General features: G+C 45.8%; 2 protein-coding genes across 14 annotated transcripts in view; one reads left to right on the forward strand and one right to left on the reverse strand.

Annotated features, from left to right (window-relative positions):
- NEURL1 (neuralized E3 ubiquitin protein ligase 1) overlaps nucleotides 1-4,728 on the forward strand; it is a 145,147-nt gene extending 140,419 nt beyond the window's left edge. For all 3 annotated transcript variants that reach the window (XM_069019950.1, XM_069019952.1, XM_069019951.1), the window contains exons 5-6: nucleotides 831-977; nucleotides 1,767-4,728. In XM_069019950.1, coding sequence (XP_068876051.1) covers nucleotides 831-977; nucleotides 1,767-2,008 — 389 coding nt within the window. In that variant the 3' untranslated portion in view covers nucleotides 2,009-4,728. The remainder of the gene's footprint in view (nucleotides 1-830; nucleotides 978-1,766) is intronic.
- A 2,863-nt stretch (nucleotides 4,729-7,591) lies between these two features.
- The window catches only part of SH3PXD2A (SH3 and PX domains 2A), a 255,167-nt gene continuing 241,454 nt past the window's right edge, over nucleotides 7,592-21,304 (reverse strand). For all 11 annotated transcript variants that reach the window (XM_069019941.1, XM_069019939.1, XM_069019938.1 and 8 more), the window contains one exon: nucleotides 7,592-21,302. In XM_069019941.1, coding sequence (XP_068876042.1) covers nucleotides 19,407-21,302 — 1,896 coding nt within the window. In that variant the 3' untranslated portion in view covers nucleotides 7,592-19,406. The remainder of the gene's footprint in view (nucleotides 21,303-21,304) is intronic.

Consider the following 21,304-nt stretch of genomic DNA (forward strand, 5'->3'; position numbering starts at 1 on the left):
GGAGGGAGCCAGACTGGCTGTGGGACAGATTTGGCTTTTCTGGCAGAGAGCACACTGATACGGAGTTTATGGTGGGCAGTGAGAGCAGGAGGTAATGGAGCTGGGGACATACAGAAGAGACTTGAAGAGGCTTTGCACTCTTGAGCCATCACATCCAGACATGCAGGAAGTTGAAAAAACTTTCCTGATTGAGGGGAGAGGTGTCCTTGTTCATCCTAGAGCCAAATGCATTTTGGTGACTTATCCCTACCTCTGACAGAAGCCACCCTAGAAACAGGCAGAGCAGTGAGCATAGCTAAGGTTTCCTGCTTGCCAGACCCTCATGTTTGTTTTTGGGAAGTCCTTGAGTGACTTTGCCTGAATTTATCAAAGCCTGAAGGGGTGCAGTTTTGCACTAGGTTAGCAAAGAGCGCTTTGACAAAGTGATGCGTGCTTGTGCTTGGGTCCAGCCCAGCCTTCTGCGGGCTGTGTCCTCTCCTGCTACAAGCCCGTGGCTGGCTGTAGTGTTGGGGGCACACACGAGATGTAACCACACAGGAAGTAACTGCACTAAATGACTTGAGACATGTTTAAGGGCAGAAACGAAAGGTTGTGGTGGCTAAGGGAGCTCCAGCAAATGTCAGGAGTTATGGGAGTTTGATGTCTCTTCAGGACCAGCTACTGGCATTAATAAAAGGTGTATGAAGATTCCTTTATCTCCTCCCCAGGTTTCATGCTGATGAGACCAATCCTGACAAGCACTGAGAGCTGCAACCCCTGCCACATATCCCCAGTGCCTTGTAAGCCTCAGTTTTGAAAAGTGACTGTAGATTTCTTCTCTCACGGCACAGGTTCCACCATATTAGCAGAGCGGCTGGGATTGTCGACACCGAGCTCGCCCACATCAACACCCAATTCCCCCACCGTCCTCTGCAGTGGCGTCTCTGGCCCCGTATTGTCTACGTGTGGCTCTGGCCCCCTCTGCAGCTCTATCAGTGGTAAGAGTGGTGGGATCCCCTGCTGCCTTTCCTTTGCCTCCCTTCATAATCTCACACTTGTCTCCCAGAAGGGCTCTAAAACCACAGTAATCAACAGATTATTATTATCCCATCAGCTCCCCTGGGGAGGAAGGGAGAGCCTCTGCAAGGGCTATTTTCAGTCTGTTTTATGTGGAAGCCGCTTGGATGCCTAGACAGCAATATTTCTCTAACCCTTTTCATCACGCAAGGTCCCAAGGGAAGCAGCGGATTTTCTGCTGCATGCGTGGCCCTGTGACGCAGAGCTCCTTCTGGAGAGCTGTGAGGCAGTGACACGTCTCACGCCAGCTTGGACTGGAGCTAAGGGTCTGCCTACACCTCCCCCTTCTCCCTCCACACACCTTCAGTAAAATGCAGTATCACTATTTCTAACATGCCAATGAAGTACAGTGATATTTAGATAAATGCACATGCAGTAAAAAAGGATAGGCTGTTCTGAAGCACTTACAAAACTCCAGATACCTGCACGATCTCAAGGCACTGATGGTGGGATACATAACTTACCAAATCCTTGTTGCATGGTAACAGCTGTCTCTTGGCTTGCTCTTTGTGGGCAGCAGGCCCCAGTAGATGTTGCCTTTCTGCTGCCTTGAGCCTTGGTATGTGAACCAGGACTCAGCGAGTGAGACAGCAGGTCACAGGAGCATGCGTTTCTGCTAGGGCATGGTTCTTCCCTCTTTAGCTTCAGGGCAGAAATTACCTTGGGATGTCAGGAAGCAACAGGAGTGACCATGTTTTTCTGTATTGCAGGCACAGCTCCCAACTCTCCGAGCAGCTTGCCAGAGTCACCCATCTCCCCGTCCGTCTCAGGGCCCTGGGTAGATGAATGCACCATCTGCTATGAGAACATGGTAGACACAGTCATTTACTCCTGTGGACACATGTGTCTCTGCTATTCATGTGGGCTGAAGCTCAAGAAGATGGCCAATGCCTGCTGCCCCATTTGCAGACGGGCCATCAAAGATATCATCAAAACATACCGCAGCACTTAGAGCAGCAGCAGATGTCGTGGTGGGGACTGGGCACATGGGGAGGAGGCTGTGAAACAACACAGGTCTTGGTCTTTATTCATCACCCAGGAGATACAAAAACCATCACCCATCACCACCCTGACCTCCTCTTCCATGGACAACAGATGAGACAAGCTTAGATGCTGCTCTTCTGCCCCCCAAGGAAGCTCTGAGGCTGAACTCCAGTGTCAGGGAAGTCACAATGGACTAGTCTCCCTTGTGGATTTTAAACTTTATCTCAAAAAATGCCAGCTGGTGCAATCATCCCTTTTCTACACCACACACGGCCGAGGGGAGTCTCCACTCTTTAGCAGAGACAGCAAGCGGTAAAAGGTTCAGTGCTACACATCTCCTTCCAGAGGCACCCCACATGCAGAGACAGCTTAGCAGAAGAGAAGAAACAAGCAATGTGTTTCTGTGTACAACCAGCCTGACCAGAGGAGGCTCCTTAGAAAGGATGGAGCAAGGCAAGCATTGACCCAGCGAGGGAGGTGCAGTGAGCACACTCACAGCAGAGAGGCTGGGGCCAATGCAGAAAAGAACCCAAGATTTGTGAGGCAAAACCCACCCCATATCTGCAGACAGAAGAGCAGACCCCTGGCAGCCCCTTGAGGGCTGTCCCCAACTCCTCCATTGCCATTCTCTGACAGAGGCTTTCATGGTGGGTTTGGCAATGAACACTGGCAACAGCTCTGCTCCTTTCCAGCAGTGTCAGCCACCTCCTGTCACGATCCTGTTGCATGACGAGCGGCTCTCGAACCCCACTACCACCAACCTGCGTGTGGGGTCTCCACGCAGCACAAGGGATTGAGCAGCATCTCTTCTCCCGTGGGCCTGTGGGAGAGGGAGACATAGCTCCCTCACCTTTCTCCCCCTACCATCCAGACAGCACTTGTGAGGAAAAACCCCAACCTCACTGGGGAAGAATGTATAAACCCACACATCTGTGGGTTACCTTTACTGGTAACTTTATCACTGTGCTTTAAGACAAAACCAGCCAGGTGGTAACTCAGCTCTTCACAGCCACACCGGCAGGACACGGCTGTCCTTATGCGTTAGGAAGTAAGGAATGAAAAAAAAAATAACTTGAGGGGTTTGGTTTGCTTTGGTTTATTTAAACAAATCCCCTTCTCTCCTGCATGAGTCGGGAACCCAGCTGTGCCCAGCAGGGACATGATGGCCCCTGTGGTTCCCATGCAAACAACTGCTGCTCTGCCATGGCCATAGGCCTGACCTGGGGCTGCTGGCCCTTGGGCCACGGCTGGGTGGCTTGGCAGCAGTAGGAGCTGTCTGCTTCCCTTCCCAACCCATCCTGCAGCCTTCCAGGGCTGCAGAGGAGGCAGGGACTGTGTCTGGGTCCTGAGGGCGGTCAGGGCTGGGATGCCACAGCAGTGGAGTTTGCCCCACCACATCACCCATCTGGCCAGACTAGGGAAGGCTGTGAAGTTGCACCCTTCCTGCTGAGCTTTTCCTTGCATCCCAGCATTTGGCCATTGATGGGATCGGGGGAAGAGTGGGGTGTAGGGATAACAGCATTTAATGCACACATGCACTTGCTGCAGGGGACATCATGCCTCCCTCCCCCCCTCAGCAGCAGGTGGGTTTTTGCCACCCACACTGCCAGAGGCTGCTCCTCAAAACACCTGGAAAACACATCCTAGCTCTGTCTCTCAAGGAGATGCAAAAAGAGACTCCTCACGGGGGAGCACATTGTAGAGCCTTTCTCTGAAGGTGCCACCATCACTGCAGCCTACCCTGGGGGTCTGCAGCTGCCCCCAGCCTGCCCTGTGGGCAGCACTAACTTGAACACTGATATCCGGGTGACAGGGATTTATGTTATTTCCTGGCATAGCTCTGATGTACAACCCAAACCCATTCCTGGCCCCCGGGCTAGCTGTCAAAAGCTCCAGAGCTCATGGCTCCCATGCCCAGATGCCCTCACTGAGGGGCAGGAGGAGGCCAGTTGGCACAACCTGGGGAAGTCAGAACACCCCTGCAAAGAGCACAGCTGGTCCTTAGGCACACAACCAGCTCCAACTGTGACCAGCACACACAGGGAGCTTTTTTCAGTATTTACACAAACTCCAGTGCAAAGATTTCAAAAAGGAGGAACCCAAAGGGTAAGAAGGTATAGATGTAATAGTGGATGTGGGGAAACGTGCAATAAGCAGCCTCCCAAGCCTTCACCACACCAGTGGGACCGGTCCCCCTCCATGTAGGAAAAGCCAAGGGGTAAATTTTATTTTTCAAGAAATTCCATCCATGGGTACCAGTGCAGTGGTGTGAATTCCCTTTTCACTTTTTGAATTGAGAGTGTTTTAATATATTAACTGTGTTTGTTTTACTGTGGACCAAACTCTCGGAGTTAGCAGAAGCTGAAAGCTCCCCCAGCATTTGAGTTCAAAAATTGGGGTTTAAGTCCTGTCCCTCCATAGGCTGGCCTCCAGCTGTAAGCAGGCAGGAGAACAAGGCTCTCTCCAGGGAGGTAAAAAAACAACCAGCAAAACCAATAAAAATAACAACAATCCTAATCTTTTGTTTTGTTTGACTGGTGTAGGTTCCCCATGTACCTCTGTGTTGTGTCATTTGCATTTCATTGCTTTACTTTAAGATGTTTTGTGTTCTGTTTAAAGACAAGAATAACTCATTGTGAAAAATTGGATAACTGTGATCGTGAATAAAGTTGATTTAGATATCCTGCAGCAGCATGGGTGACTGAGTGTTTACCACTTGGTAGTGCAGCACAACACGATGGCCAGCACAATGAGAAGCTGAGGTAAAAGCCAAGGTGGCATGAGAGCCTCTTCCTTAGGGGGAGCTGGGTGGAAGAGCTCAGGCTTTCCTTTAGTGCTTGAGGATGGGAGGGTGTTGGGAGATGGGTATTAATATCCCCTTGGTGGACACCACACACATGTAAGGAATAAAGGAAGCCACAGAAGTAAAAGCCAGGGCTAAGAGCATTCCTGAAAGCTTAGGCCCCACACTCCTGAGCCTCTTCACCCCCTCCCCAAAGAGAAGTTACAACTTCTCTACTCACTGCCTTGTTTACAGTCTCTTCTGTAACCACAAAAAAGTGCCCTCCACCAGCACAAGGAGAAAGTGTGCTTTGAGGAAACGCAGGACATGCTGCTCAGTCTAGCAGGGGCCAAGTAGGGTTGCTGAAGATGAGGCAGAGCAGTACCATCCCAGCCCTGAACTGAGCAACATACAGAGAAGGCCCACTGACAACCTGTAGTCTGGCCAAGCGAGATGCTGAGTTTAGATGTTTCCTGAATATGTAGCAAGGGACACAAGGATCCAAAGGGAATTTGGATTCTCCAGAGGTGATGCCAGTTCCCTCAAAACCCAATCCTCTGCTGCAGATATCTGCTCAGGAGCACACCTACAATACAGCAAATGTGAGCTTTTCGCCTCATCTTTTTGTTTAACTATTCAGTAGATCAGAGACTATCTGAATCACGCTCTTGTCACAGGACATAAATTTGAGTTGGCATCTTCTCCCTCAGTGTGGGTGCTCCATCTGCCAAGGGACAGGAACACCCCAGGAGTGGTGTTCTCAGCCTCTCCAGCTGAAGCCATTCCACTCTTAACAGTTCCTCAGCAGCCTAAAACATTCCAGGCTGGGTGAAGCAAAACCACTTGTCCAACCCAGCTTTCTCCAACACCAGCCTGAAGAGATGCCAGCTGTTGGGACAAGGCAAGCCTGCTCACCCGTGTGCTGCCCTCCAAGAGCTGTTCCAGCTCCTGCTTTCCCCGGGATGGGAGGACCTCTAGTGGGTTTGGAAAGCCTCCTCATTCCCTCAGGAGCGAGGGACAGAATTGCTCAACACAGAATGCCCTAGGAACTGGCGGCACTGATTTGCCGGACGAGCTGAGCCCAACCACTGCCACAGATTAGGACAAGTGAAGTGCTAACGCTCTGGGCCAGACTCAAATCCTCCCCTTCCTTGGCATCAGCAAGGAGGACCGTGGCACATCCGCCAGGTTTTCCCTCTGCCAGGCTCAGCCTGTGCATTCCCTCCTGCAGCTACCACGTGCAACAGCCCCAGTGAGCTTTGCATCCTCATCTGCCCAGCATCGCTGGAGTCACCCTGCCCTGCCCTCCGTCCCCAGGCCATCGCCATCACCTCACCACATCCAAACCAGAGCTGCAACTTCGCCATTGCTCCCAAACTATTCTCCACCAGGACCAGGAGGGGTGCAGCACTGACCTTCCCCAGCGAGGGTACCCCAGCACCGCGGCCCTCCCGCTGCTTCACGCGGGGCTGCTCCCGGGGTGTCCCGGCTGCGCCGCGGCCCGCGGCGGGCGACGGAGGCGGGGGAAGAAGAGAGGGAGGATGCTCCCAAAGTGGTCCAGGGGCTGCAGAGCTGGTCCGGCATCGCCACCTGGTGCTCAGTGCCCGGCCCGGCACTCAGCCCCCGGCTCCTCCCGAGATCGATTTTAACGAACACTGCACATACACCTAAGTAGGACCAGAAAAATTCAGCCTTGAGTGCAGCACAATTCCGGTAGTGGATCTCCCAGAAAAATGGGCAAGAGAGGAGCAATTAACAGTGAGTGTACAAGCGGATACATTAGCATATAGTGATTGCACCAGCCCAAAAAGACTCTTTCAAGCTGGTTGGCTCAGTCAGCACAAAGGGAAGAGGGGGCACAGCTCCAGCCACGCTTGTCACTAGGTTTGTGCCCAGGACTGTGGGCTGCATCAGATCCAATTCCTGGCGGCCTTCAGAGAGCTGGGGTGCCCAAACAGGACTCCTTGTGCACCATCCACCTTACATGCCAGCACACAGGAACATCTCCTACAGTCAGGCTGGGAACTGAAGAACTAAAAAACAACCCTGTTACCCTCAACTATTACATCCTTTGTTATAACCTCCTCCCCCCAATATATCCCCTAATCCAATGCCTTTGGTATCCTCAAGAGATGTTCCTACATAAGGAGAGGGGATCCATTACCAGAAATTTCAGTTTTACCTGTCTGCTGCTTTGCACAGCAATGAACTTCTATTTGCTAAGCTATCTGGGCCTCCAACCTTCAAAGATGAGTAAGAGGAGTCAGCAGTACTCAGCAAACTTGCAGGATCAGACCTTAGCATCCCATGTATAAGCACCACCTGCTCTGCAGCCTGCACATAGGGGCTCATCCTGCCTTGCAGAGCAACTCTCACCACAGAACCAAATGACCACTTTTGTAAAAGTATGCTTTTCTTCTTATTTTGGACCTACCCTTCTCCAAAAAACATCCTTACTTGAGTACTGAAAACCTTAAGAACTTGCTCAACACAGACAAAAGTTCTTCATGTTTGAGGGCTGAGGTGACTAGTCCGTAAACTTTGTGGAGCAGAAAAAATACAAAAATACAGCATACACTAACAACTTGAGCCAGGGAACAAGACAAGCTCCTGTATCCATTTAGCCTAAGATGAAATTTGCAATTGCATGAACGCACAAATTACAAGTTATTCTGGGAAAGATAAATTCAGTGGAATTCATGTGGAATCAAAACAGTACTGAAAAGATTAGAAGAAAAACCCCAACAAAACAAACCAACTGGATCACAATTAAAAAGGTCAAAAATTTATTTTTCCTTAGGGCATAAGAGGCATTGTAAACAAAATACCAACAAACAAACAAATCACAAGTCAATTCTTACAGTCTGCAAGCATTTGAAGATAGAGTACCCTTTTCCCACCTCCCCCCAAACACTGCAAGCCTGCTCAAATGGTAACAGGCAACAATCCTGGGCCCTGAAGGTCCAGGGAGTTTTGCCATGTCCCAAGCTGGGACTAAATTTCTCATGTAAGGAGGACACTGCATCTGTTTTATCAAACACTAAAAAAAAAAAAAAAGCCCAACAAAATATAAATATTACAGACAAAGATCAGATTTAGCACCACCTTTGGTCCAAGCAATCAATGAACTGGGAGATGACAGGTACAGTTTGTTTAGCAAGTCCTTTCTGCCTGAGTCTTTGAAAACATTAGAGGTTCACATTGCAAGAACTTTTAATAACTCTGAGAAAACAGTCCTCAAACTCTGGCAGTCCCTCACAACCTCCCAGGGTCCTGCACACAGGGAGGGGGGAGCATCCTGGCTGGGCAGCAGCATCCAGGTCAGCAAAGACCACTCGCCACTTGGCAGAGCCCTGCAGGACATGGCAACCACTCTGCCAAGGGTCTGGTCCTGCTCTGGCCCAGCAGAGCTCTGACTTCAGGCATGGCTGAGGACCAGGAAGAGCAGTGACAGGGTGCATCCTGCATTTGCCTTTCCACTAACATTTGCCACCCACCCTCCACCACCTGGCAGACTGTGGCACCTGTGAGCTGCCAGGGTGGGTGATGGCAGATGCCTGGAAGGAGCTGAAGTTGCCTCAATGCAAGTTATTCCAGAGTATCTGGAACATGCAAATCAGGATTTATCATTTGTAGCTTACTTCAAGGCCTTTTTAGGCTCATCTTTTCCAATACACACATGCCCATCACAGATGCATGGTTCTGAATTTTTGCAAAGAGGTGTCACTGACCAGTTGCTGTGCCACAGCACTAGTGTATACCAGGACACAGTCACAAGGACTGTGATAATCCTAGGAGAAAAATTAAGTTCATAAAACACCTGGCAGTATTTTATGTTTCTTGCAACTCCCTCTCCTGTAAGTCTCCAGAACTCAAATTGTCTTTTCCTTTCCTGCAGGAATTTTTGAGCAGACCTAATTAACCATTATTAAATACTGTTCAGTTCCAAAACAACACCAGCTCTAATAAATGCCTAAATAGAAATGCTGAGATCTACTTTTAGGCACAGTACTCTGAGGTCTTTGTTCTGCATCTTCACATGTACAATTGCCCAAGACAAATGGTGTTTCTCATTCTCTGTTGAGAGACCCATACAGAGTTTTCACCTTTACAGACAGAGACATGATTAAAATTTCCCAAACAAGCGTTTGTTTTTACTTCACTGCTTCAGAACACACTGCTCTAGGGAGAAATCCCAAACCTCAAATGCTGTCCATTGTTTTGCAGTTCTCTGAGCAAGCAGTTGGTCATGGCAGAGAGAGGAGGGCAGCCCTCTCTGTGTGCATTCCCTGTCCCTCACAGGGCACAGTCACAAGGACAGCTCTGGAAACAGTTCTGGACTGGCCACTGCAGTCAAGTAAAGCCTGCAAATCTGGATTAAGGGGGTGATAATGCTTTGCACAGCTCATTCCCCCCCACCACTGACATATCAAGGGAAAATGAAAACATTGTACTATGATGATTTCATTAATTCTTGCTGGGACAAAGCCACACTTCTGTTGTCCCAGCTACAGAAACAGGCCCCCAGTAGTGTATATACCAGCTAAATCCTCACAGGTCCCAGCTGATTTGTGCTAAAACCTGAGGGAAATTTCCCCAGGATCACTTCAAAAAGGAAACCTGTGCTTTCCTCACTGCTAATGCATCTTTTGTGCTGGCCCACAGAAAAGTCGCTCATCTTTGTTAACAGTACTCCAATCTGCATCCAGTCTTTACAAATGTTTACACACAGATTCAGTGACTAGTCACAAAAAGATCAGTTCAGACAGACTGGGGCATCTAATCCCTCATTAACAATAACTCTTCCCATCAATGGCAAAAGATACTGTTCAGTGCAAGAAGTGTCACTTTCCTAGATTTCAGTTTTACTGGGATGACTGAGAAAGGCAAATTTTTTTTTATCATGGACATGATTTCATTTCCTAGGAAAACCTCTCATAGACCCAAGCACATCTGGACCCTTGCAGGAGCTGTTCATTGTACAGCTTTATCCAACTGGTCAGCATCTCAAGTAAATTAAACAAAAACTGAACAATTGAGTTGAAGCTACAGTTATTTCTGTCTCTAGCTCACATTTGCTATGACATGCTGTGAATGTTAAGATACCTGTCACCTCTCTAAGAATTAATTAATGACCAAAAGCTCTACCATCTACACGATCAACAATATTCACTCCACTACCTTCAGTGGAGCTGGATCAGAGGCCACAACAAAATATGGTCCAAAGCTGTTACCACAAAAAAGGATTTTCCCAGACTAATTTTCTTCCTCTCTTAGCTTAACTTGCAACCCAAAACAAACTAAATGGTCTCCTGCCCATAAACTCTCCTAAAAAAAAAAAAAAAAGCCCGCAGCTAATTCCTTCTCATATTTACTGCAACAGAAACCACGCCAACTTCTAGACCTTTTCCCAAGCAGAACAGACAAATTGGTTCCCATACTAAAAACAAAACAAACAAAAGACAAAAAAGTGTCACCAACTTGACCACACACACACTAAGACCAGCCACACATTTCTCTATCTCTGGTCACCGACATACTCTCCCAAGATTCCAAGCTCCCACCAGGTACATTCCCACCACCTAACCACTAAAAAATGGAGCTCTACACCAACACAGAAATGACAACAGCATCTAGCTTTCAAGATCACATTAAGAACATTCAACCATCCAAGAAACCCACTGCAAAACTTCCCTTAGACCAGGCCTAGATCCGTAATTTTTTTTTCTTTTTGGTCAACTAAAAATTTGGGACAGCAAACCCTCTAGGAGCTTCCAGTCCAGACACATGCCATTGCTCTGCTAATGCAGAGGAGCACAATGGCTCAAACAAATTTCAGCCTTCATTCACCAAGAGGTTTGGGCTCCCAGCAACTCTCTACCCCCAGTTTCCAGAGATAATCTGGGCTAATTAACAGCTCTGGAAACAGCTACAGATGTACACAGCCAGCTGAGCTGCTTTCAACACCCACCTTGAGTTATCTGCATGTGAACTTTAGCCTAAGCAGCAATCAATCAAGCTGCTGGCAGGAGTTCTGACATGACATTTGATATTGAGTCTTAACTGAGGAGGCTCATCTACATGATTATCCCTAAACATTGATAGCAGAGTAATAAGCACTGCTGTCTGCAGTTAAACCTGCAATAAAGGAACAGCACTGATGTCATTGGCAGAGCCCTGTGGGACAAGGTAAACACTGTGCCAAGTCAGCCAGACAGCAGAAATGCACTTACTCTGTACACTACTGGCCCCACAACACTCACTTCAGACCCTCAGTACAAAAAAGTCATTGTAATGCTACACACACTTTGCTTTTGCAATATTCCAGGTTTGAACTCATCACAAGTAATGAGCAAGACTTTTCAGCAAGCCTATTCGGTGTGATGCAGAAAAATTCCTCCTAGTGACTGGAAGCAATTAAAACTTCTTCCTTCCCTGAAAGTCCAAGATAGGAAGTAGTTAAGTCAGCTATTCATCAAAATACTTCATTTTCTAAAAGGTTTATTTTTCTTTCCTATTTGTTCCAGTTTACTAATTGCTACAGGCTAAGCTCCAGTGACTGCACTATTCTTTTCTATCCTGCTTCAAGGGGACAGAAACAAACCGAATTAATGTGTTTTGGGGGACCTGGAGACAGGACAGAATTTGATGCCCCCCCCAAGTCTAAACCCCAAGAGCGATGATGGGATTTTGTTTATTTATTACTACTTCCCTGGTGACCCAGAAGCAGTTCAAGAACAAGCTCTCAAACCACAAAAGAACTGTTTGCACAGAGAAAGCTGCCATGTTTCTTACCTTTCAGTCATCAGAGTCAGTTACAGCTTTGATGGGGAGTATCTGGAGAAGTCTGAAATATTTACCTAAATATTAAATGTTATATTTTAAAAAGTCTCTTTCAGTGCCAAATGATTCTCCCTTCCACCTGTTTTTCTCCTCCATCAAACAGGGACGAAGACAGGTACCACTGTAACCAAATAACCCTGAGCATCAGGGAAAGGTCTCTAAAGCCAACATTTTGTTGTTCCTGCCAACATGGACAGGTCTAGAACAGCCATGCTCGCCCACTCCACCAGCTGAACCTCGGTGTATGCAAACTCCCAGACACACAAACTGCCTGAACTACAGCAAGCATATACAACCTTTGTTTGCCTTCTTTTGGTGGATCAGTGGCTTCAGGATACAGATTGTCATAGCACATTAGGGAATGAAAAAAATCAACTTTTCTCAATAACAAAAAAATCCTATCACAGAGCAGTGATGTATTTAAACCATCTATACAGAGAAAGCACCTGCAGTGTCAGACCAAATAATTTATGGCCTTATTAAAAACATCTTTTTCCTCATATTTTATCTATCTCTCCCCTGCCAATATAGTTACTTCTAATTTCTTTCCAAATTATCAACATAATTCCCATAATTTTAATTCAGTAACAAACAGGAGTCTCAACTCAGGACAGTAGTGGCTTATGCTGACAAGAACAGGTCTGTAAAACGCCAGTGTGAAGCTTTAAACCAAATTTATTTATAAAAAAAACAAACACAAAACAAAAAAAAATTGCACTCTCCAACTAAAAATCAACACTACCTTGATGCAAGAACAAATGAAGAACATAGTTGATGGGACCAGCCCAGCCCTGACAATATAAAATGGGGGAAACTACTTTGTTCTGCCTGTACCAGCCATGTCCGCACGCAGTGCGGCGCAGCTTCTGCTCCAGGAATTGCTGCAGCGTCCCAGCCCTGATGCAAGGGCACCCAAGAGAACAAATCTCCTCCTTCCACCCTTGGCAATGCATGCACACCCCACAAAACTGATACCCCAAAGTAGAGTTATGGGTGACTTTTTACAGACACCTGTGCTTTGCTCCAAATTGGGTCTAAGACGGAGGAGGAAAAGCAGCAACAGCAACCTACATCCCAACCCAAAGTCAGCTGACTGGGGGCTTCTGGATCTGGCCTTACATACAGTACTTTATTTGAAAATTACAGACACACACAACAGACACGACTACTGAGCAGCAGAGAGGGAGAGAAAGAGCAACACAAGCAGTGAGCAGCATTAGCAGAGGCCATCAAACAGTTCAAGTGTGCGGACACATTCCCCATGCATCACCGCAGTGCTGGTCCCTGCTTCTAGCAAGCAACGAAAAGCAAATGAAAACAAAATGACTTAGACAAACATATGCTCTCAGACCATCATACTGGTACTGTTGGCAGCTATCAAACACTGCACTGGTACACAGCACTTCACTACATGGCTAAATAGCATCTGAAGCTGACAGGGAAGGAGCTGCTGGTGATGGAAAACCACCAGCAAATAGCAGCAAAGCTCCAGCTGGTTTTAAAGAGCTGCAAGATCTGCAGCACAGTGAATCATGGCAGGGCAGCACCAAGGCTCAGCAGTCCTGTGCACCCCCTTTGGAGGTGTAGGAACAGAGTGCACAGAGCTTGCTTTTGCTGAGAACAGTCCATGCTGAGCACCCACAAGGGTCTTCTGTCAGTGTAACTCTACTGATGCTTGCGGGCTTCTTGCCAGTTCAGACAAGAGCACGTGAAAGAATTAAGGTGGCTCCTCAAAACCAGATTCCTAATTGGTAAAGTATTAGAGGTTTTCCAAAAATCACGTTTGATACTATTTCAGTACAGCTGCAGAATTCAGTTTTTCTGTTCGAATGCAAAGGTCTCTGGTAACATAAAGGCTTTTTGACAAACTTAAGAACAGCAGGACAAAAATTAAGCAGAAAACTGAGGTACATCCCCTCTCCAGAGTAATGAACCAGAGCCAGAGGAGATGTACTTCCCAGAGCTCAGAGAATCAAGTGCTCTGGCTTTCACATTTCTCTTGCACCTTACAAAAATAGTCCAGTTTTTCAAAGGTAGTAGATTTTGCTGCTACCTGTAAAGTCACATTATTTTTGACAGACAGAAGTTCTCCTTCCAATAGAATTTAAGACAATACCTCTTTTGAAGAGCGAAGTTTCTGCCCAACTTTATTTAGGACCTGAGAGATCCACCTTTGCAAGCCAAGAATTATGACATCGATATCCAAAAGATCTGTGAAAATCTGCAGGTGAGAACTAACCCAGATAAAATGGAGACATTTTCTTCTTAGGTTAACAATAAGGACAGAAAAGAAAGGACCTGTAAAAATATTCCCATAGCTCTTGCAATAAATACAAGTAACAATACAGTATCCAAACTTGGGACTGCACCAGCAGAATTATCTTCCCCTCTGGAGTTACCATCAGTTCTGAAGTGCAACAGAGGACGTAACAAGCAGAGGCAAACCAGAAGACAGAATCATGCATGGATGACACACAGAGTGTTTCAAGCATAGCTCAGAAGTCCTGTATTGATAAGGATGTTAATGCACATTTGATACATAATCCTGGAAACATGCTGCATAATCCTTACACTTGCACTAACAGGTGATACTTTTTTACAGAGAGCAGCCATTCCCAACCCAAGCCACCCCAGCTATCAGTCTCTACTTACCCAAGGGTCCTGTTTTCATCCAGCTGCCCCCTCCCCTGCATTTCCCCTTCCCCTAAGAGTGCATGAATAGAGAATTGCAAACATTTCACACTGCACGTTCCACTCCAAGTCCTGGATGAGGGGCCTGTTTATTCTATGAATATTGCACTTATCCACTCACTGGATTTGCTTTTTCTCAAGATGCAGAGTTATTTGGGAAAAAATAGAAAAAATAGTAGGATACAACACAGGAAAATATGAGTTATTAACAAGCTAGCTATGAAGATCTAAAATTAAATAGTACTAGTTCTATTCTGTTAATACTAGTAATATGAAAATAATGAATGCTTTATCAAATTCCCTTGTTTTTCATATAAGATAAAAGCAGTAACTTTCTTTTTAACTGAGGAAAGCAATGAATATATATTACAATAAAATATGATTCATTAGGATCTGAAAGCGATGAAAACAATTATATAATGCCTTCGTCAAACTTTATAGAATCATAATGGAAGGAGTCTTCAGGGTGCACATCCACAAGGGACAAATGCATTTTCTCACTATACCCATGCAGATGTGAGTTTCCATTTTGAAGAGTCTAGCTGCAAGTAAATTTCAATCATCCATTATTGTGTATTTGCTATTATTGAATACATCGATTTAAAAACTTCCTGTCGATGCATCAGTTAAGTACCCCAACACGTGCCCATCATCTCTTTTATCCTGGAACTTTTGGCTTGCAAAGGACTGGTACATATGACTACACTCACCCATTGCACGGGGTGACAGCTAAAACAATGAACAGGAATTGCCTCCCATAGGGAAGGACTCCTAACAAAATGCATGACTCTTGCTGTTATGAGAAAGTGTTTTGAAAGGGAAGACAAGGGAAACCAGCAAATAAACTTTTCAGGCATTATATAAACCTCAATAACGAACTCAGAAGTGCTCATTATTATTAAAGTTGCAGTATACAGCAAGACACAATTTTCACATTTTTAAATTTTTTTCTCTGGCATTGGAGTTTGGAATTTCTGCTGGTCCAAATTCAAGACTTTTTGGAAAATACAGAGAGTGGGTGAGAGCAAGACAGCAAGAGCAGCTGCCTCTCCCCCCAGAGGAGGGCCCCCTTCAGCTGCAAAAGGCTTAGCTCAAGCCCTGCACACTCTTCCTCTTAGGTTCAGGAATAAACCAGAAAGAGAAATTTAAACAGTACTACTGATTTCTGCATTGAGTGTTCACTGAGGTGTAACATTACATTTAAATATTGCTCTTGATCCAGTGTCAGTTCTGACAAATTTAGTAAATAAAAGGTGACTATAACATTTTTAGAAAAGAGCTAAAACACTTCAAGCACTACATTGTCCTCTGAGTACTCTGTCAGGTTTTCCTGCCCTGCAGTCGGCCTTTCTGATGTAGCTTAAGGCCTTTTCCTTTGTTTCACAGCTAAGCGTGAAAGGCTTGCTATTTCAGGCATCAGTAGAACTGACCAAAACCAGCTGCTTGCCGATGGAAAAAACAATTATTTTCCTGGTATCTCTCGGCTGAAAGAATAAAAAAAAAAAAAAAGAAAAAAAAAAAAAAAAAAAAAAAAAAAAAAAAAGAACATCTCAGTGAGAGATGCTATGACAGGGGTAAGGCAGGAGGGGGAAAAATTGCTTTTGGAGTATTTGTTTTAAAAGTGCCCTTTTAAATACAAGCAGCCAAAACAACCACCAAGTGAAGGGAAGCCCAAATAGAAGCTCTTCCACCAGGGTGGGAGCCAGCATGCCAAGTGGTGGCCAACAATAATTTCTGGCACCAAGTAGGTCATCTGCACCCCATCCTTTCTGCTGGTACAGGTTGAGGGCAGAGGGAGGCCACAAGTATGGCTCTGCAGCCCATCTACAGGGTCTGGCCCCTCCTCAGGAGGGCATGAAGCCTTTGAGATGGGATTAAGGAGCAACTGAGCCATGGAGCTGCTGCATGAGAAAACCCTGGCAGTACTGCAGGCACCCTCACCCTGTGTCACCCTGTGCTGCCTGGAGCACGGCAAACCACTTCCCTGCAAAAGCCAGAGCTGGAGAAGCGAGCCAGCAAGATGGAACAGGAGCTGTAGGAGAGACAGACATCTCTTACAGAGCTGTCTCAGGCAGATCCTGAAGCCTCCTAACCTGAACCTCACAGAGGACTTGCATCCACTGGGGCCAGCCCTGTGCAAGGCACATGGCAGCCAGGCACTGGAACTGTCTGCCAAAAACACCTGTGCCACCCCCACCCTGCAAGGACTCCTGCAGTTCAGAGGTGCCCTGGGCTTGGCTTTGCTGGATGCAAATGCTGAGTATTTCCAGTAGTCTGGGCTCTTCCGTCTCCTTGCTGCTCTTCCCTCCTTGGATAGGGGCTCATGTCAGGCCATACCACGCCCAGAGAATTCAGTGGCTCAATGCAGAAGATATGGGAGCTGTGCTTTACATCCCCCCAAAGAGATGGCCTAGTGGGAATGTCTTTTAACAAAACTTTAGAATATTTTAAATAATAAGTTAATTCTTAATAAATATGTGCTTCAAGAAAATGATAATTATATACTGCACCTTTAAATAATGCACTTAGTTCTCTGCATTGGCTTCATTTTGGTTTCTTTTATTGTTAAAGTGCATTAATTCAAAATAATGAACCACTTCCGCATCATTATTGTTAAAATAAATCATAACATTAATATGAATCACTAAGTCACTACTATTAGTACTGCAATCTAGCAGATAACTCTATGTATTGCTCTATTTAATACTGTCCAGCAGAAGAATATAATACTTCTATTATAATCTCACAACAGCTCCAGCAGTCCTTTATGGCTGCTACCATATTAGTACAACTAAAAATGGGGAGAAGTATGAGAGACAGGGCCACAATGTCTCAGATACACATCCAGTAAGATGTAGCTAACTGGACATACACTTACACATCATATGGTAAGACATGAAGGTATAAAGAGGACCCCGCACTGTGATATGAGCTGTTGTGCAGTTACACCTCCTTCTCCTGCCACAATTTAAGGGGATCCCAAACAAACAGCCTCCCCTCCCCACCTGCATGCAGAGAGCTGCTCGAACCACAGCACTGTTTGTAGCCTGTAGTTGTGGCACCTGGATGTTGTTTCAGCTACTGAAAAGACATCAGTCACATTAGCTGTAGGCAACTCTCTCAGTGTTACCATGGAAATTAATAAAACCCCCAAACCACACACACACACACAAAAAAAAGAAAAAGAAAATGAAAAGAAAAAAAGAAAAAAAAAAAAAAAAAAGGAAAAAGACAAGAACAACATATAAATTTCCTAATTTTTTTTTTTGGCAGTGAAACATCCCCAGTAAGATATGGTATTGTTGTGCTATTTTACTCAGCCCCTTGATCCCAGCTATTTTGAAGCTTTTATAACCTTTAACTTCCAAGCCAAATCAGTATGAAACTGGTGGAAAAAAGGGCATGTAATACTTTGTGTAAACCAATAGTGAAATGGTCTGCCCCTCCCCCTTAGAACAGATTTACAATGCTAACTACTATTTAAAGCAATTAGATATTGATCTTGAGTGATTAACAAGGCCATTTAAGAAAACCTCCAAGCATGACTTCCTTAAGAACAGTAGGGATTTAGTAAATTATGTTTACAGTACAAGGCTACCTCACAAATAACTCCATATTCCTAGCCTTTTCCAATGGATACCCCCTTCCATTTCCCACACTACCCACACCGTGTGCCACATTTCAAAGCATGAGTTAAGAAAGGCAAACAGAACCGGAACTAGAAGAGGCAGCTTCCTGGTTAGATGCACTGTTGACCAAATTGCTTTGATATTAAATCTCTGAGCCTGAGAAGCCCAGGCCCACTTTCCAGTACAAATGTACTCTTTGGATTAAGTGGGAACAGAAACACATATTTGGCTCCTACTTCAGTTTGTAGCCTGTAAGTCTTTTCTTGGTAGAACCAGATATACACACACACAAAGAAAATACAGTTAACCCAGAATGCACAGAAAAGACAAAAACAAAACACAAAAGCAATTCCCCAAAAATATACAAATTATGTGCAGACTGAGCTTGATGGCTTTTTTTTTTTTCCACTCATTGTAAACACTGATGTTGCAGAAGGTTACAAATATTTCTCACTAATATCTTGGTGGGCCCTGTCAGCAGCCAGCACCCTTGGATTTGGACCAGAGGGCAAAACAAGAATTAACACATTTGACAGCTTTGTCTTTAGTGTCTTAAGGGACTTTGTTGACTTTGGTAAGTTTTGAGAAACCCAACTCTGGGAAGAGAATCAACCAGTATCACCTGGCAGGAGTCAGGCACAGAACCAAACATGAAGCCTACACAGTAACTGACGTTCTTAAGCAAGGGGTTTGTAGGTTTTTTTTACAAGCACCAGTAGGCATCACTGCCCTAGAACACCTGAAATCCCAACTCAAAGAACAAGACAGAATGAAAGGAAACAAAAAGCCCCCAACCCACACCACCTGATGGCCTTTTCCGGTGAGTTAGCTGTAACAACACTGACGTCAGAGACCAAAACTCTCCATGATGAAAAGGCTCCAACTCTAGACCCACCAACTGTTGAGTATAGTTTAAAAAAAAAAAAAAAGTGAACATGTCCAAAGGATTAGAGTCCCTCTGTGTTTCATAAACTTTCATTTGCTTCTCACTGTAAGTTGTGGAAAAGCATCCAAAATTCTTGGGTATTCCACGTATGGACAAAAATGAGGAGAAAGGGAGCCAAGATTGTAAAACAGTTTGGCACAGAACTCCCCAAGTAGATGCATGTGTATTTCTCTCACAAAAGGCACACATTTGGTTTCCTATCAATAATGGGAAGGATGGGATGTCATACCCTGTTACACATACAAGATTATTAACAACTTCACAAAAAGGCATTTGACTATGCTGCATCTTCCTTGTCACTGCTTACAGCATGTAAACCCCACAAACCTCTCCAGAACATGGCAGATTTGTCCTCAGTATAGACTCCTTTGTACAAACTGGAGCACAGGGAAACGTCTTTTTGTGTAGCAATTGTTTTTTCCACATGTACACAGCAGGAACAGTATAAATTAGGGAGGTTAACGATATTGCAATATTAGTTCTTTTTCTCCAAATAATTTGAGGGCACCCAGCCTTTGAATGGCTTCACACCATTCATGATCTGGCAGTACCACCAGCCATTTGGGTTCCTTTCGAGGACCTCCATGCAGACACCTTCCTGAAACCCTGCAGTCTCCTCATCCCCTTCATAGTCTGCAATGGAAACATAGATGTCCTTGAGATTGTTGTGGATGAACTGGGATTTCTCAATGGGCTTTGGCCTGACTGTGGACACAGGGATCCCATTCCTCTGCGTGGGGAGGTTGGAGGTGGTCTCAGAGCTCTCTGTGCCCAGCCGCTCCGGCTGCTTTCCCTTTGTGTCACCAGGCTGTGGCCACGCATTGCTGAAGGAGGAATTCCGACGGACGGTCCTAAGGTGATCTGTAGTTGTTAAAGACTCATTTCTGCGCAAGGAGCAGGACAGGTTGTTATCCTTTGGGGGCGGAGACACAAATACTGACTGCGGACGGACAGCAAGTTGCCTCACACCGTTCCTCATTTTAACTGGCCCTGATGCTTTCGAAAAACCACCAGGAGGTTTGCTTGGGATGGGTGGTGTTGCACGTTTGCTCTGGTTGATGGTGTTCAAAGCCTCAACCCTCTTCTCTATCTTCTCTAAACTGTTTGACTTATTTTCATTTTTCCTGTTCCTGGCAAATGAGGAATCAGTCTCTGCTGATGTAGTTTCTCGCTGGTTATCAGGGAGAGCCAAATAATGGGAAGGAGCCCAGCCTTCCATGTCTCCGTACTTCAGGTACCACCATCCACTGGCTTGCTTTTCCAGCACTTCCACTTCTACTCCTGCTGGGAAGCAAATTTCAGAATCCTGCACCTTTTGGTATGAGTCAGTGGTCACATAGAAACATCTGGAGTCATTTTCTTGCTCGGTTTTGGCTGTATGGCTGGAGCAGAAGATGCCACGGGAAGGAGCTGTGATGAGATCAGCTGAGCTTCTCCGAACAGGGTCATCCTGGTTCTCAGAAGCTGTGCGGGGGGGACTCGCAGACTCTTCACTTCTTGAACCTTTGAGTCCACCTCTGAGCTGCCCAGTTGGCCTCAGCTGACGCCTTAAAGTGCTAATATCCATCTTTTCTTGACTCTGAGAGTCTGCTTTGTTCAGGAAAGGTTTGGGCCTAACAATTGGCTTTGCTCTGATGGAAGGACTCTGCCCGGGATCTTTCTTCATGCCTGTTCTTGGCACACTACGTAAGCCAACGTCTGAAGCTGATCTTGGTTTTGTCTCCTCGTTCCTGGAATAGTGACATTTTCCAAGATCAGGCTGGATGTTTTTGTCTGTCTTGAGCTTCACAAGCGATGATTTAGGAGAGCTGGAACATGGAGAATTTCTTCGGATCAAGGACAGAGAGGAGCTCTTCTGAGAATCGGAATCCCCACTAGATTCCTTATTGGACAAAGCATCTTCCACATAACGTCTGAACCCCTCGTTCTCATAGATGGTTTCTTCTTCATGAGCAGCTTCTTCTGAAGACTCTCCTACTTTGAACTTAGCTTTCTGAAGTGATGACACAGGTGAGGGCTTGAGGGGCTGAAACAGTCGTTTTTCAGTAGTGCCCTCTTCATGATGACTTTCACTCACTTCACACTCCGACTCAAAGCCAAAGGCAGGCACATCATACTCAGGCTCTTCGTATTTCAGCTTGTGGGGAGAGTCCTGGGTATCTCCTGAAGAAACCGCTCCAGGAGCTGTTCCTTCTTCAGGATCTTTTGGTTTACTGGGAGGTGCTGGGGGAGGAACCTTTGGGCGGGTTAAAGTACTGGTTCTTCTGTTCAAATTCGGTTTCTTTCTCTTGTCAATATAAGACGCTGGAGCCCATCCTTCCTTCTCTCCAATCTGCACATACCACCAGCCACCAGAATTCTTTTCTATAACCT

This window comes from Aphelocoma coerulescens, chromosome 6 (assembly GCF_041296385.1).
Source record: "Aphelocoma coerulescens isolate FSJ_1873_10779 chromosome 6, UR_Acoe_1.0, whole genome shotgun sequence".
In the NCBI taxonomy this organism is placed as follows: Eukaryota; Metazoa; Chordata; class Aves; order Passeriformes; family Corvidae; genus Aphelocoma; species Aphelocoma coerulescens.